The 12,693-nt window shown below is 41.1% G+C and overlaps 1 protein-coding gene across 4 annotated transcripts in view; it reads right to left on the bottom strand.

Annotated features, from left to right (window-relative positions):
* Positions 1 to 4,704: 4,704 nt before the first annotated feature.
* Positions 4,705 to 12,693, bottom strand: part of kif13ba (kinesin family member 13Ba) — a 48,718-nt gene continuing 40,729 nt past the window's right edge. For all 4 annotated transcript variants that reach the window (XM_022209566.2, XM_022209567.2, XM_022209568.2 and 1 more), the window contains exons 38-39: positions 11,777 to 12,365; positions 4,705 to 11,590 (exon numbers count right to left, since the gene is read on the bottom strand). In XM_022209566.2, the coding sequence (XP_022065258.2) occupies positions 11,385 to 11,590; positions 11,777 to 12,365 (795 nt within the window). In that variant the 3' untranslated portion in view covers positions 4,705 to 11,384. The remainder of the gene's footprint in view (positions 11,591 to 11,776; positions 12,366 to 12,693) is intronic.

Genomic DNA, 12,693 nt, shown 5'->3' with positions numbered 1-12,693 from the left:
ACAGAAACGAAAAAAGGTCCGTTTTTTCATTTTCTGAGACCAGAAGTGGCATCAGTAAGTGTGGAGCATAGACTGTATATAAAGATGGATGTAGCATCTGGCTCCAAAATTGAAGCCCACCCGGAAGTGTCAAAAACTTGCAATATCACGCCGTCCGCTAGGGTTGGCTCCAAAAAGCTTTTTCTCCATAAACCCCAATTCATTTCTGGAAAAAATAAAATTTGATAGACTGATTTTCTACAGCTCAGGATTTTTTTCCCGTTAGTTTTCATGGTCAAAATGAGAGATCAGGTGGCCGATCTTAAAATAAATCAATACTGAATTTTAAATAAATCGTTAAAGTTGGCGGAGCCAGGGGGCGTGGCTATACTTGATAGACAGCAACAGAAGCCTCTGCGGTAAAATGTGGGCGGGATAAGAGAGTCCTCAGCCAATCCTGCCCCGAGTTGCTCTCCGGTCCAGTCTGTTTGATGACGCTTTTTACGTCACTGGCTCCAAAAAATCCAAAACAGCGACCAGGAAGTAGCAAAATCCGGGCTTCATTTCCTTGGCGTTGAAACCAACGGGTGACGTCACTGTTAGTTTACGCCTGGGTCTGACAGCATAATAAACCCCTCAGGCGTCGTTCAAAATGTGGGTTTTGATAGAGAGTTGTGGTCAGTCGAGAGTTTGGATAGAGTTTTGATAGTCTGGATACTAGAGTTTGGATAGTGTTCATATAGTTTGGATATGGTTTGGAGAGTTTAGCGAGAGAGAGAGATAGTTTGGAGATTTAGGAGAGTGAGGAGAAAAAAATAGGTGATAGGAAGGAGCCAACCAGGAAATGGAAAATTTCCAGTGTGGGAACATTTTGATTTTTAACTCCTAATAAGGTAAGCTAAATCTAACATTATTACAGACACATTAGGTTTGCTTATCAAGAATTGTATTTTTCACTGTTTCTTATTTTATTCAAAGGTGAGGTGTTTATTGTGTGTCAAAAAAAGGAATCGTTTAAAACCAGAAACTGTTGAAAACCTGTTACTTCTGAATAAAATGAATAAGATCTCCCCTTTCCTGTACATCCTTGTTTAAGTTACACAAGCATATTTAGTACAGTCGTCCTAGTTCCACAAGCACTTTCACTGTCCTCTGCCTGCATAAGTCCATGCCATTTTCCTTAGGTGACAGAAAGACATTATTACACAACCTGCTGCATTATATGATACTACCGTTTTGGGGAAATTTACACACACAGGATACATGAAAATATATTTTATTATACACATATGTGATCATTTATCTATAGAAATCATTTGATCATACATTTTTTTTGTTTTTCCATAGTCATTCCCCACAGCCACAATGAACAATGATTCAATGCATCAGGCATGTGGTTCAGATACAGCTGCCTATGATTATACACTTGACCAGTAGGTGGTTTTGTGTGCTCATGAAGCTTCAAGAAATGAACCCTTTCTTGAACCAATTGGCTCAAGTGTTTCAATGCCTCATGAGGCTTCATCTCATCATCACTATTGCAAGCCAACGCCTAAAGAACAAACTAAAGCAACGGAGCCAAACCCGGTTCAGTGAAGAGAAGGAGAGGAAATGTTTGAGTGCAGCCAAATAAAGCAGGAAGACACTGAGCTGCTCAGGCGTTCCTGATAACACCAAGCAGCCACCTGGACAGCCAATTGGAACACAGCTTACTGGAAGTCCAGAGGGCTGGCTTAGTGAAGTAAATTTAATTTAAATTTGAAGCAGAAAGTTAACAGAGAAAGTTGAAAACCACCTTCTGATTCCTGAAATCATAGAACACCTGAACATGTCAAACTGGTTCCACAGTAGAACCTTCACTGTAAAAACGTCATAGTATGGTGTGTTGCTCAAAAATCATTATGACCGGCTGTCTCGGGTTCACAATAACACAACATGTGAGCAGAAAAATCACAGTCTGTCTTTAGTTCAGCTGAAAATATTAGTTTCTGTCTTTTTTATTGACCAAACCTTTCAGGAAGTAGATGAAGAATAATTAAAGTTGTCATGTAGAAGTCCCAATTTATTTTGGATCCTTGTGGAGAGTTTAATCTTAGAGTTTGTAAAGCTGTTGAGTTTTTAGAGTCACATGGGTTGTTTTGACATTTAATAACCGAGTCCTGAAATAAAATTACAGTTGTGGATTTCTGTCATTTAGTCTGGACTAAACAAATAACAGCAGCATAAATCTCAAACATCACTATGAGGAGTCTGGATTGAAGTTTCTCACTTGATAATGATCAAGACATGAAATTTAGGTTGGTTTAAAGGGATATTCCCCCGTAAATCTTTGAATGTTGACCTAAAAGGTTGGTTTCAGGAAGTTTTCCACCTACAAGGTCCTCAAACATCCACCTTATAGGAACGTTCCACCAAAAATCCCTGGACATGCACCTAAAATGTTGGTTTAACCGAGTATTTCATCCAAAATCCTCAAAGAGACCTGAGGGGCTGGTTAAAAGGAATATTCCACCTAAAACCTCAACTAGGGCAGTATGTGTAGCAGCGACAACAGAAAGAGGTCCTCTCTGGATGGAAGAACCGCGTCCAAGTGGCAGTCCCCTTTCTGCTCTTACCTTACTCACTAAACTGAAGTGCCATGGAGGGCTCGAGTAGTTGGCGTTTCCTGCTGCATCCTTCTCTTTTTCAGCTTTCTTCCAAGTCCGATCACTCCCAACCCGGTTTTTGTTGACGTTTTTGACCCTTTTTCGAGCTTTGACCAATCCGAGAACATGAAGTACATCATCGGCGGCGTATCCACTGGAGGGAAAACCAGCCTCACCAACCGCCTGATGAAGGACCTGCCCAACTGCTGCGTGGTCCATCAGGATGACTTCTTCAAGCCCCAAGATCAGATTGAAGTTGGTGAAGATTCAATTCAATTTTATTTCTATAGTGCCAATTACAGTCAAATTCTCTCAAGATGCTTTACAGAACGCATAAGCCTGATCCCCCAGAGCGAGCCCTAAGGCGACAGTGGCAAGGAAAATACCCTTTTGACGGGAAAAAAAATCCTCGAGCAGAACCCTGCTCTATATGTGGGGGGACCCATCTGCCTGCTGGCCGGGCGGGTTGGGAGGAACAGAAGAGGTAGAGAGGTAGAAGGGTGGAAAGGAGGAGGGATGGGAGAAGAGGGAGATGGGGAACAAGGAACATATGACATACAGTTGGATACATGCATGACAAGATAAATGATACATACAAAGTACAAGCAAACATTTAAACTGATTCATAGTTTACTGTTATGGTGTACGACTCTGGCATTAAAAATATTACATATATAGCTGGCAGTAAAATTCAAACAGTGAGTAGATGAGCATATCAAATATAGTAAGGATGATACAGAGTAGATTGGTGGAAATGGGCAGCTGGAAGCAGTGGACTGGAGGAAGGTCAGCAGCAGCATCCCACAGTGGACATAATGGAGACTAAGCCAGTTTGTGGGAGAGCAAGTGCAGATCTGAAGCATCCAGCTCTGGGACCAGGGACACTCAGGAAAGGGCGCAGGGAGAAACAGAGTGAGTGTATATAGTGCTGTTCTTGCACAATATTTGTCACTTAATTGCCCTCAGGATACTATCGTTGAGTTTACCAGTTTTACATAACAGGCAGATGCGGCAGCTAATGTTGTTGTAATTCACATAAACAAGGAAACAAGTGCATCAGAATTTGAATGTTAACAGTCCAAAATGAAAAAGGTCATATACAGCTTTCCTATTGGGTTAAAGAGCCAAAAAAAACCCAAAAAACAAAAAAAAACATGAAAAATACTTTGTAAAAGCGAGAGGTCGATAGTAGCTTTCATTTTTTCTTACAATTTTTCGGTGGCCCCCCAAAATATCTGTTGTACCCCCCTGTGCCCCCCCCCCCCAACTAAAATTAATCTGGATCCGCCCCTGCAAACCAATCATGCTAAGTTGTACAGCCTAAAAGAAAATTCCAGTTTAATTAAATAGGATGTATTTCCCACTGATGTGACTATTCTGTGGATGAGGGTTATAACAAAAAAGTTAAAAAATGTCTGCATCATTCCTTATTCATTATTCGCTTAAATCTACAGGGACCTTTCCTGACTGATCTGTGTTGTTTTGTGGATGGAGGAAGTGGAGAGTGCAAAGTTAGCATGACCCATAGAGACACAGCAACCACATTAAAGGGAAATCCACTGGAATGATCCTTGATATTAGAAGTGAAACTAATCCTACTGTACTGCTTCATATGATACTAAAACAATGTCATCAATTAGTTCAGTCTTGCCTCTGAGCATTGTCACTTTGCAAAACAACCCCAACTTAAGTCCTTCTCATTACTGTTCCCCCAGAACTCCCAACCGTAACACATACTTTTCATCAGAGGAAGGAGTTTGTGGAAGTAAGAAGAGCACAAGGTACCGAGCTGGCATAAAGAGATCGATCTCATTGGCAACTGAGCAAACTTCATGAGCTGATGAAGATGTGGTCGGTAATTTAGCCTCTGGACCATGAGATTGAAACTTATCACAGAATAAGTGCAATTTTTCCGTGAAAATTTGGAGAAAACCTCAGACAAACAATAGTATAAACATTTAAAATATTTCACATTTTGATCTTTTTCAGAAATAAAGAACAAATACTCTGTTCATTTTTTCTCTTTTTTATTTTTCATTACCAGATTACTATTCAGATGATAAAAAATGAAAATTATAAATGTATTATAATACACATTTATTCTTTGGATTGCAGCATAGAATTACATAAAACAATTAAATTAATCAAAACCCAAACTTGTGCTCAGATTTTTTTCTCTTTATAAGTCTTTAGATGCGCATATATACACATACATACATAGAGCACCACTGTGACGGTGCACTCACACATACAGATGACAAATCAAGACAAACGCTCCACAGAATCAGCAGTAGCAGTGATTGATAATGATTAGTTAGGATGACAGTAATACTGCTGACCAAGGTCATTACAAACTTAGCATCTCTTCAGCTGAAAGTGTGAAAAGCTACAGGGCTGGAGGGGATTTTTATTTTTGCAGAAATAACAGCAGGAGTGAACTCCTGGACTTAACAAGCACCAAACCCTCTCGTTAAGCTCCTATTAGCCTTCCATCATTACACAGCTCAGCTAAATATGGCTGCTGGTACCTTGGAGGAACATTGATATCAACAGGCTTTATAATGCACCAGGAGGAGGAGGAGTTGTATCTGAGTGTTCCTGGAAAGCAGACCCAGCTGAAACGTTCAGAAACGGCCTAAAGCTGGAAAACTATGCACCTGCAACAAGGCTGCGCTGCATCAACTGCTAGCTACATATTGCTTGTTTGTGTGGTTTATTCTAATAATTGAAAACACACCGAAAAGGGAAGCGGCTGCAGCTGGGTCAGTAGTGAAGCACGTGTAACTGTCAGCTAGAAAAACTCGGTGGTTCAACAATCTGGATGACCAAGAGCAGGACAGAGGTAGTTACAGGATGAGAATTTACTACCAGGGCCGGAAAATACATTCTAGTCCAACACAAGTCCAAAGACAGCAAATAGAAAATCTGTTTCCATCCTGGGTTTCTGTTGTGGTGGATGATAGTTTCAATGATTTTTCTAGTTGTCTTGTATAGAACCATGTGTGGAAGAAAGGCCTTTTATCAGGTTTTCCAGCAGCCACTAGGGGGCAACACATTAGCTTTCCTGACATTTAGACAATAGCCACATATCTGTGTCAATGTCAAGCAAATTCAAAGCAAGCTTTTGAAACATCACAACAAAACTAAATAACATTAAAACAGGCTTGTTTCAATTAACCACTTTAGAGTGAATAAACTAAGCTGTGCAGTGTTGGACATGTACAGCTGTGTCACCTACGGCTGGATTAAAGAATGGAAGAAGGTGTAAAAAAACAAAAAAAAACAAAAACACAAAACCTTGAAGAAGGAGGAACAAACAAGACATGGCCATCCATGAGTGAAAAATAGAAAGAGGTTGTCAGGAATTGTTTTCAGTCTGCAAGCTGTAACTATTTATTCATGACAGTTTTGATGGTGTTTGACATGTTTTATATTGGCTAAAGGTGAAGACAATGAAAGAAGTGGAAACAGCAGATCAGTCTGATGAGTTCATTGTTTTCTATGTGAAAACCTTTTAGACAAAGATATTTCTATCTCCCACTGGGCACTTTACCTCTTTTTTGAAAAAGTTCAAAATACCTCAATTTGGTTCCAACAATGTAAAATTGGCGATCTTTTAAAAAAAAAAAAAAGTAATTTGCTTTTCTGCTAACTTTTTCTCAATGCATTATTTTAAAATGCGCATTAACACAGGTAGTAAAAACCCGACAGATCCTGTGACCCATTAAACAACTCTTTTAGTGGAAACTCTTTCAGTCAATAAACCAGAAAGGGTTTCCATGGTTTTGGAATGACCCTCTTTAAAACTCAGTGTGCTGAGGGTTTACTGGAGTACAGCGCGTTCACTTAAGAGAGCTGAGACAGTTTCTGCTAAAACCAGTCTGGTTCCAGGTTGAAGGGCAGGTTAAGGCAGGAGCTGCTCCAGACGTTGGCACAGAACTACAGAAACATAACATTCTGCACAAAGACATGAGGTGCATCTAAGAAAAATAAAAGCACTTAAAACAACAGAAGTCAACAAAAAGGAAACACTGTGAAGGGCTGAGGACTCCTAGAGATCTGTATAGGCTGGACTTACACTACCGTTCAAAAGTTTGGGGTCACTTACAAATGTCCTTAATTTTAAAAGAAAATATTTTTTCAATGGAGATAACATTAAATGAATCAGAAATACAATCTAGACATTGTTAATGTGATAAATTACTATTCTAGCTGGAATTTTTAATGGAATATCTCCATAGGGGTACAGAGGAACATTTCCAGCAACCATCACTCCTGTGTTCTAATGATACATTGTGTTAGCTAATGGTGTTGAAAGGCTCACTGATGATTAGAAAACCCTTGTATAGTTATGTTAGCACATGAATAAAAATGTGAGTTTTCATGGAAAACATGAAAATTGCCTGGGTGACCTCAAACTTTTGAACGGTGGTGTAGATCCAAATGACATGACATAAAAAGGACTGAATGTGGTTCTAATGGTTGTTGTCACATAACTTGTCAGCTTAGCCCTGACCTCTACAGTAGCAGAGGTGGAGACTACGGAAATGAATTATGACTTTGAATCTATCCTGATCAAAACACTCTTCTCGTTGTGCAGTTTCTTTTTCAAATGGATCTTGTTGCTCTGTAGACGATGTGCATCTATGTTCACTGATGGGAGTTACAGAGAGGGTGTGTGCTGGAAGTAAAGACATGTCAGATCTTATCGCTATATTTAAGCTTAGTTCTGCTGTTGTGTAAAACATTCCCTCACAATTACACCAGTTTCTGTTATTTTTGACTTAATAAAGACTTAAGCAGTGAGTCAAGGACTATGGCTGAAGACTATTGCTCCCAAACCTCAAAATGTTAAATTGAGAGAAGAACAGGTAACTTGAGGGCACTGGTTCATAAAAAAGGTTGTATTTTCCTTTTCCATATACATGTGTTCCAGTAATGAACTCTTCAATTCCCTCTGGAGACTTTTGTGCAAATTAATAGAAACATTGATATGAAAACAGTGTATGGAAGATGGTCACATGGTTTCTGAGGCACAATAACATAAAAGGACATCCAGAAGCCTGACGTGATCTCAAACCCCTAAAAGAAGTGTCTGAGCAGAGACCAGGATGGGAAAATCCACCAGCCACAGACCCTGGGACTTTTTTTAAATTTATTTTTTTACATTTTTTTTCAAGAGAGCAGGGAGGTCGAAAGTTTGTTGCTCTCAGCAAAAGTCCCAAGAATTGTAAGTGACGTGACAGCTGGCGGTCATTTCCCATCTTGGCAAGGACTCACAGACACAACTGAATCAGAGCAGGTCCACCCAACCACACACACACACACACACACACACACACACTACACAACCACACACAAGAAAACTTCACGACCTTCCTTCATTACCACCTAACTGTTACAAACCACAACATTAGATAGATATATACAAAAACTAACTAACCCAACAAGAGTCCAACCTACAAAACGCATCACAACCTGCCCATCGATGACACACAGACGGCCACCAACCAGTCAGAGGACTCCAGTGTCCCGGGCTTTAAGGCCAGACAATAAATACACGGATGATAAACTAGACTATGGTGATATATTGAGCCTCATCTCATATTTCAATTTACTGCAACTTCAACATTATAGCTTCCTCATTTCTGCTTAGAAATCAATACATAATTCATTTTCACCCAGAAAATATTCTAGCCATCTCTGCTTTAAGGCTCACATGACAAAGTGCCTCATTTGTAGAAATTCTATCTTTATGTAAAATGATGTTGGCCACTAAACTAAAAGCACCGACTTCAGTTTGTCCATTTGAGACTCAAAAACAAACTACTGAAATCCAATCGAGCGCACAGTCAGAGATACAGAGCGTTAGATTCAATCAACTGATCATTTACAGTTAAATTTACAATGCTAATAGCAGCAATTTCCATGAAATCATTTGTGCAATATTTCTTAAAATAAAAGGCTTTATCAATTTTCGTGCGATAAAGGCATGTGTACAAGGATTAAATATAAATAGTAAAGTCACGCCTCTCAAATTAAGGAGACACATGATAAAATGAAGAAAAGCACGTATTCATGAAGACGATAGTGTTTGGTCATACCGAGTGTGTTAACAGCCACACAGTACGCCACGTGATGCGTTTACAAGCATCAGAGATTCCTTAGTACACATGGACAAACTGAATGTCACCGTAGAAACAGCGACACACAGCAAAAGAATGTCAACTATCAGGTTTGTCCTCAACGGGAAATAAACTGAGAGTTTCTGCTGTAAATAAGATTACATTGTAAAGTGTCCCAAGTAAAGATGAAGTATCCATTTTCCATCTTTAAATCATCGCGTGCTTGATGCTCACTCAGTGAGGCAGCAACACTCTGACGCTCAGATTAACCCCCATCGAATACATTTATCTTAACATTAGGTAAATCCAGACATTTAGTGTAGCAATTCCAAGAAGAACTGTCAAAATTAAAACAGTAGAAGCCAAAAAACTTTTGGTTTCTGCAATGAGTCGTACTCCAGGACTGTAAAACTACATCTCCCACAATGAAACCCCATACATGGTGAGACAGCCGTGGGGACAGGGTCATTTCTCAGACCTATAAGGCCGTTCCTGAGCCACAGTAGTTATCATAGTATGAGCAATAAACTGAGCTTCATCTGTGATATAGGTGAAGTGGCCCTTTAGCTTATGGAAAAGTACTGCAGACACAAGTGTAGGTCGTCTGCATTACAGCAAACAGTGCTCCTGTGTGCTGCAATGAATTTCCATAAATGAATGCATGGGGATAAGGTCAGCAAAAATGTTAAAACTATCCCAATATCTGCCACACAAGCTTGTATTTTCTTCAGCAGACGTGTCAGGAATGTGTCAGTCAGAAGTGAGGCTGGGTTTAATACTTTCCCAAAGAGTACTTGGATCTTATTCTCCCAGAAACAAAGACCAAAACTTTTTTAAAAGATCAAATGCATAGAAACAAATTATTTCTCTTCTCAAGCTTGAAATATTCCACACAAAGTCACTTTCTTTTCCTTAATACACACCTGTGCCCATTGCCACCAACACACTTCTAAAACAGCACCTCCGGGTGTCCAGATGTCATCACTGACTTACAGAGGATGACCAGGGACTTTGCTTAAAAGAACAGAAGCCATCAAATATCTTCGTATTACCTCAGCTGCTGTGAAGAACAGCCCTCTGTCTTGCTGCATCATAACCACAGACACATTCTGTTCACATACAGAATCTTTTAATCCAACGTCTCCAGTGCAAAATTGACTTTTAAAGCCTCCCAGTACAAGCTGCTCGCTCCCATAGTGGCTTTGTCTGATGAAGACACAACTCTTTCGGTTCTACACAGCTAATCTTTAACACCAAAAACGACGACGACAACAACAACACGAACTTACTTGTGCAACACTGTACAACAATTGCAAACACACACACACACACACACACACACACACACACACACACACACACACACACACCCCACCTTGTCCTTTTCCCTCTGCAGTCCCTGAGATCACCTCACACTTACAGCACAAGGCATTCTTTTCAACATAAACACAGCTAACAGAAATTAAATATCCAGAAAAACCAATGCAAACCAAGCCATAGTGAAGGCACATTCTGGGAGGATCTATCTTCAAAAGAAAGAGTCCAGGAGGGAGACGAGTCTCAGTGGGTCAAGGGGTACGTCTGCACACTGGATGTGGAGAGTTCAGGGGAGTGGCAGCCGTAGGGGGGAATTCTGGGATATGGAGTCTCAGGGATACAAAGAAAAAACATAATATGCAGGGATGCAAACAGATTCCATGTGGAAAAGCATTCTGTCACCAAATAACTAACGTGGTTTGAAGTTTATATCACTCCAACACCAATTTAAAATAAAAAATGTTTACAAATTAAAGTGGATCGATTTCTTCATTTACAAAGAACAGAAATCATTGAGCTCAGAACGACGTGGAGGGAGAGTGATAGAATAAAAAAATAAAATACATAGAGATAAAATAAAGATAAAATAAATTACACAATAAACTATTCAATCTTTTCCATATTGATTTAAGCTTGTCAGATTGTGGCTATACATGTGTTTGACCTCATTCTGATTTTCCCTTGTAGATATGAGGGGCATCAAGAATGAATCATGAACGTAAATAATAATGAAACAGAGATAATGAAAAAAAGATCAGGCACAAAAAACCATTAGCCATCATCAGACTAGAAAAGAGACTTTTTCACTCTAAAAAAGGTGTTTTTTTTTTTCTTCTCCCAATCAAACGATAGGCTGTGACCTCAAAACAGTGACAGTTTGCATCCCTGTATATCATTTCAGAAAGCACCTCTGAGGCAAATCATCCAGCCGGTAGAGTCTGTTCTCTTCCCAGGTCCAAAGAAGTCCCTCCTCTCACTCTCAGCAGTCTTCCCACTGACTGCTATTTACTTCACGTGATCTTCCCACATGATAAACAGTCCTTCCACGGACTTCTGCATACTCTGCATAGTCTTTCATCGCCTTACTTGCATTTGTTCTGACGGGTCTCTTCACTGTCTTTATTCAATGTCCATTCATTTCCTGTGAATGAACGCAGTGAGTGTAGTTTCCAACTACAGGAGGTTAGGCAGTAGGTCAGTTCTGATGTGTGAGCCTCTTGCATAGCTGGGCGGAGAGGAAGAGAGGAGGAGGAGGAGGAGGAGGAGGAGGAGGGCTGTGGGGAGTTCATCTCTCCCATCCAGCTCCTAAATTTTTGTCTCAGCTGCTCCAAGACTTACGGTTCTCCCCCCGACGTGCAACAATAGCTTCTCCTCTGAGGATGGGGACGTGGGCGGAAGGAGCAAAGCTTCCTGTCTGCCGACTGGACCGATCCCGACAGGACAGTCGGTTTGGGCGGACCAGCACCCCATAACCTGGTTTACAGTGGAAATACCGTTGACCTCCGACTGAGCCGTCATTCTTACCTACAGAGAGAAAACACTGAAGGTCAGCACCATCCATCAGAAGCCACTGAACATAACGGTGAAGTCAGTTCCACCAATCAAAGGCATTATTAGTACAGTACTGCATAAAGAACAATGCCAAAATCTGAAGAGGTTTCTCATATTTGTATCATTTGGATGCACTGACCCTTGTAGTTGTACACCTACCTACAGGAGTGTCCAGCTCCACCCCCACCCACACTCCTTCAGCAAACTGCGTCATTCCCACGTAGCGCACAGTCCCCGCCTTATTGCTTCCTACTGTAACATACGCCCCCTCTGTCAGCCAATCAGGCAGTACGTCGTCATGACTATGCTCTTCATCATCCACCAAGATCTCCAGCCTCTCAAAGCCTTCACCTCCTCCTCCTCCTGAGTTTACCTGCTTCTGTTCGGAGAAGGACATTTCTGCTGTGATGTTGTTGTGATTGGCTGAGCTGTGAGAAACAGGCGGAGCCATGACGGCCATCTTGGGGCCACACTGAGAAGGAGAGGTCACAATATCGTTCCTGTCAGCACCCTGCTGCTGGGGATTTGTGAGTAACGTGGTCTCAGCAGCCATGAGGGAGGAAGACGAGGAGGAGGGTTGGAGAACGTCAGACAGGGTAACTGTAGAAACACTAGTGGAGAAGTAGCCGCTGGATGACTGGCTGAGGGGGCTGAGGGGGGTGGTGTCATGCGGGTCATGCACAGGAAGAGGAGGAACCTCTGGGAACTCTGCTCGTCTGTCTTTGGCTGGGGGCCGTAGAATAGCAGCCTACAGGACACCGTGGTTGCCGCAGGAACAGGACAGACGAGAGCATGCAGACAAGGCAAAACAACAAAACAACAATCAACAATAGGAATCAATCTCTCAGAAAACGGTACAGTCCAAGTTTGTCTAACAGGACAGACTCTGGTGTCAGTTATGTGGTTTTGGAGGACCATTTGCAGCGCCTACTACACTTTTCTGTCAACACTGGCAGCCCCACACTGGTCGGATACACAAACAAGGCAGTCACTACTTGGGCTGCTGAGTAAACAAACGATAACAAACTTAAACTATGCAAACTGCTCAACACATCAAAACTTACAGTGGCACCAAA

Source organism: Acanthochromis polyacanthus, chromosome 2, assembly GCF_021347895.1.
Source record: "Acanthochromis polyacanthus isolate Apoly-LR-REF ecotype Palm Island chromosome 2, KAUST_Apoly_ChrSc, whole genome shotgun sequence".
In the NCBI taxonomy this organism is placed as follows: domain Eukaryota; kingdom Metazoa; phylum Chordata; class Actinopteri; family Pomacentridae; genus Acanthochromis; species Acanthochromis polyacanthus.
The sequence above is the reverse complement of the archived record's forward strand: the minus strand, read 5'-3'. Positions and strand labels throughout refer to the sequence as shown.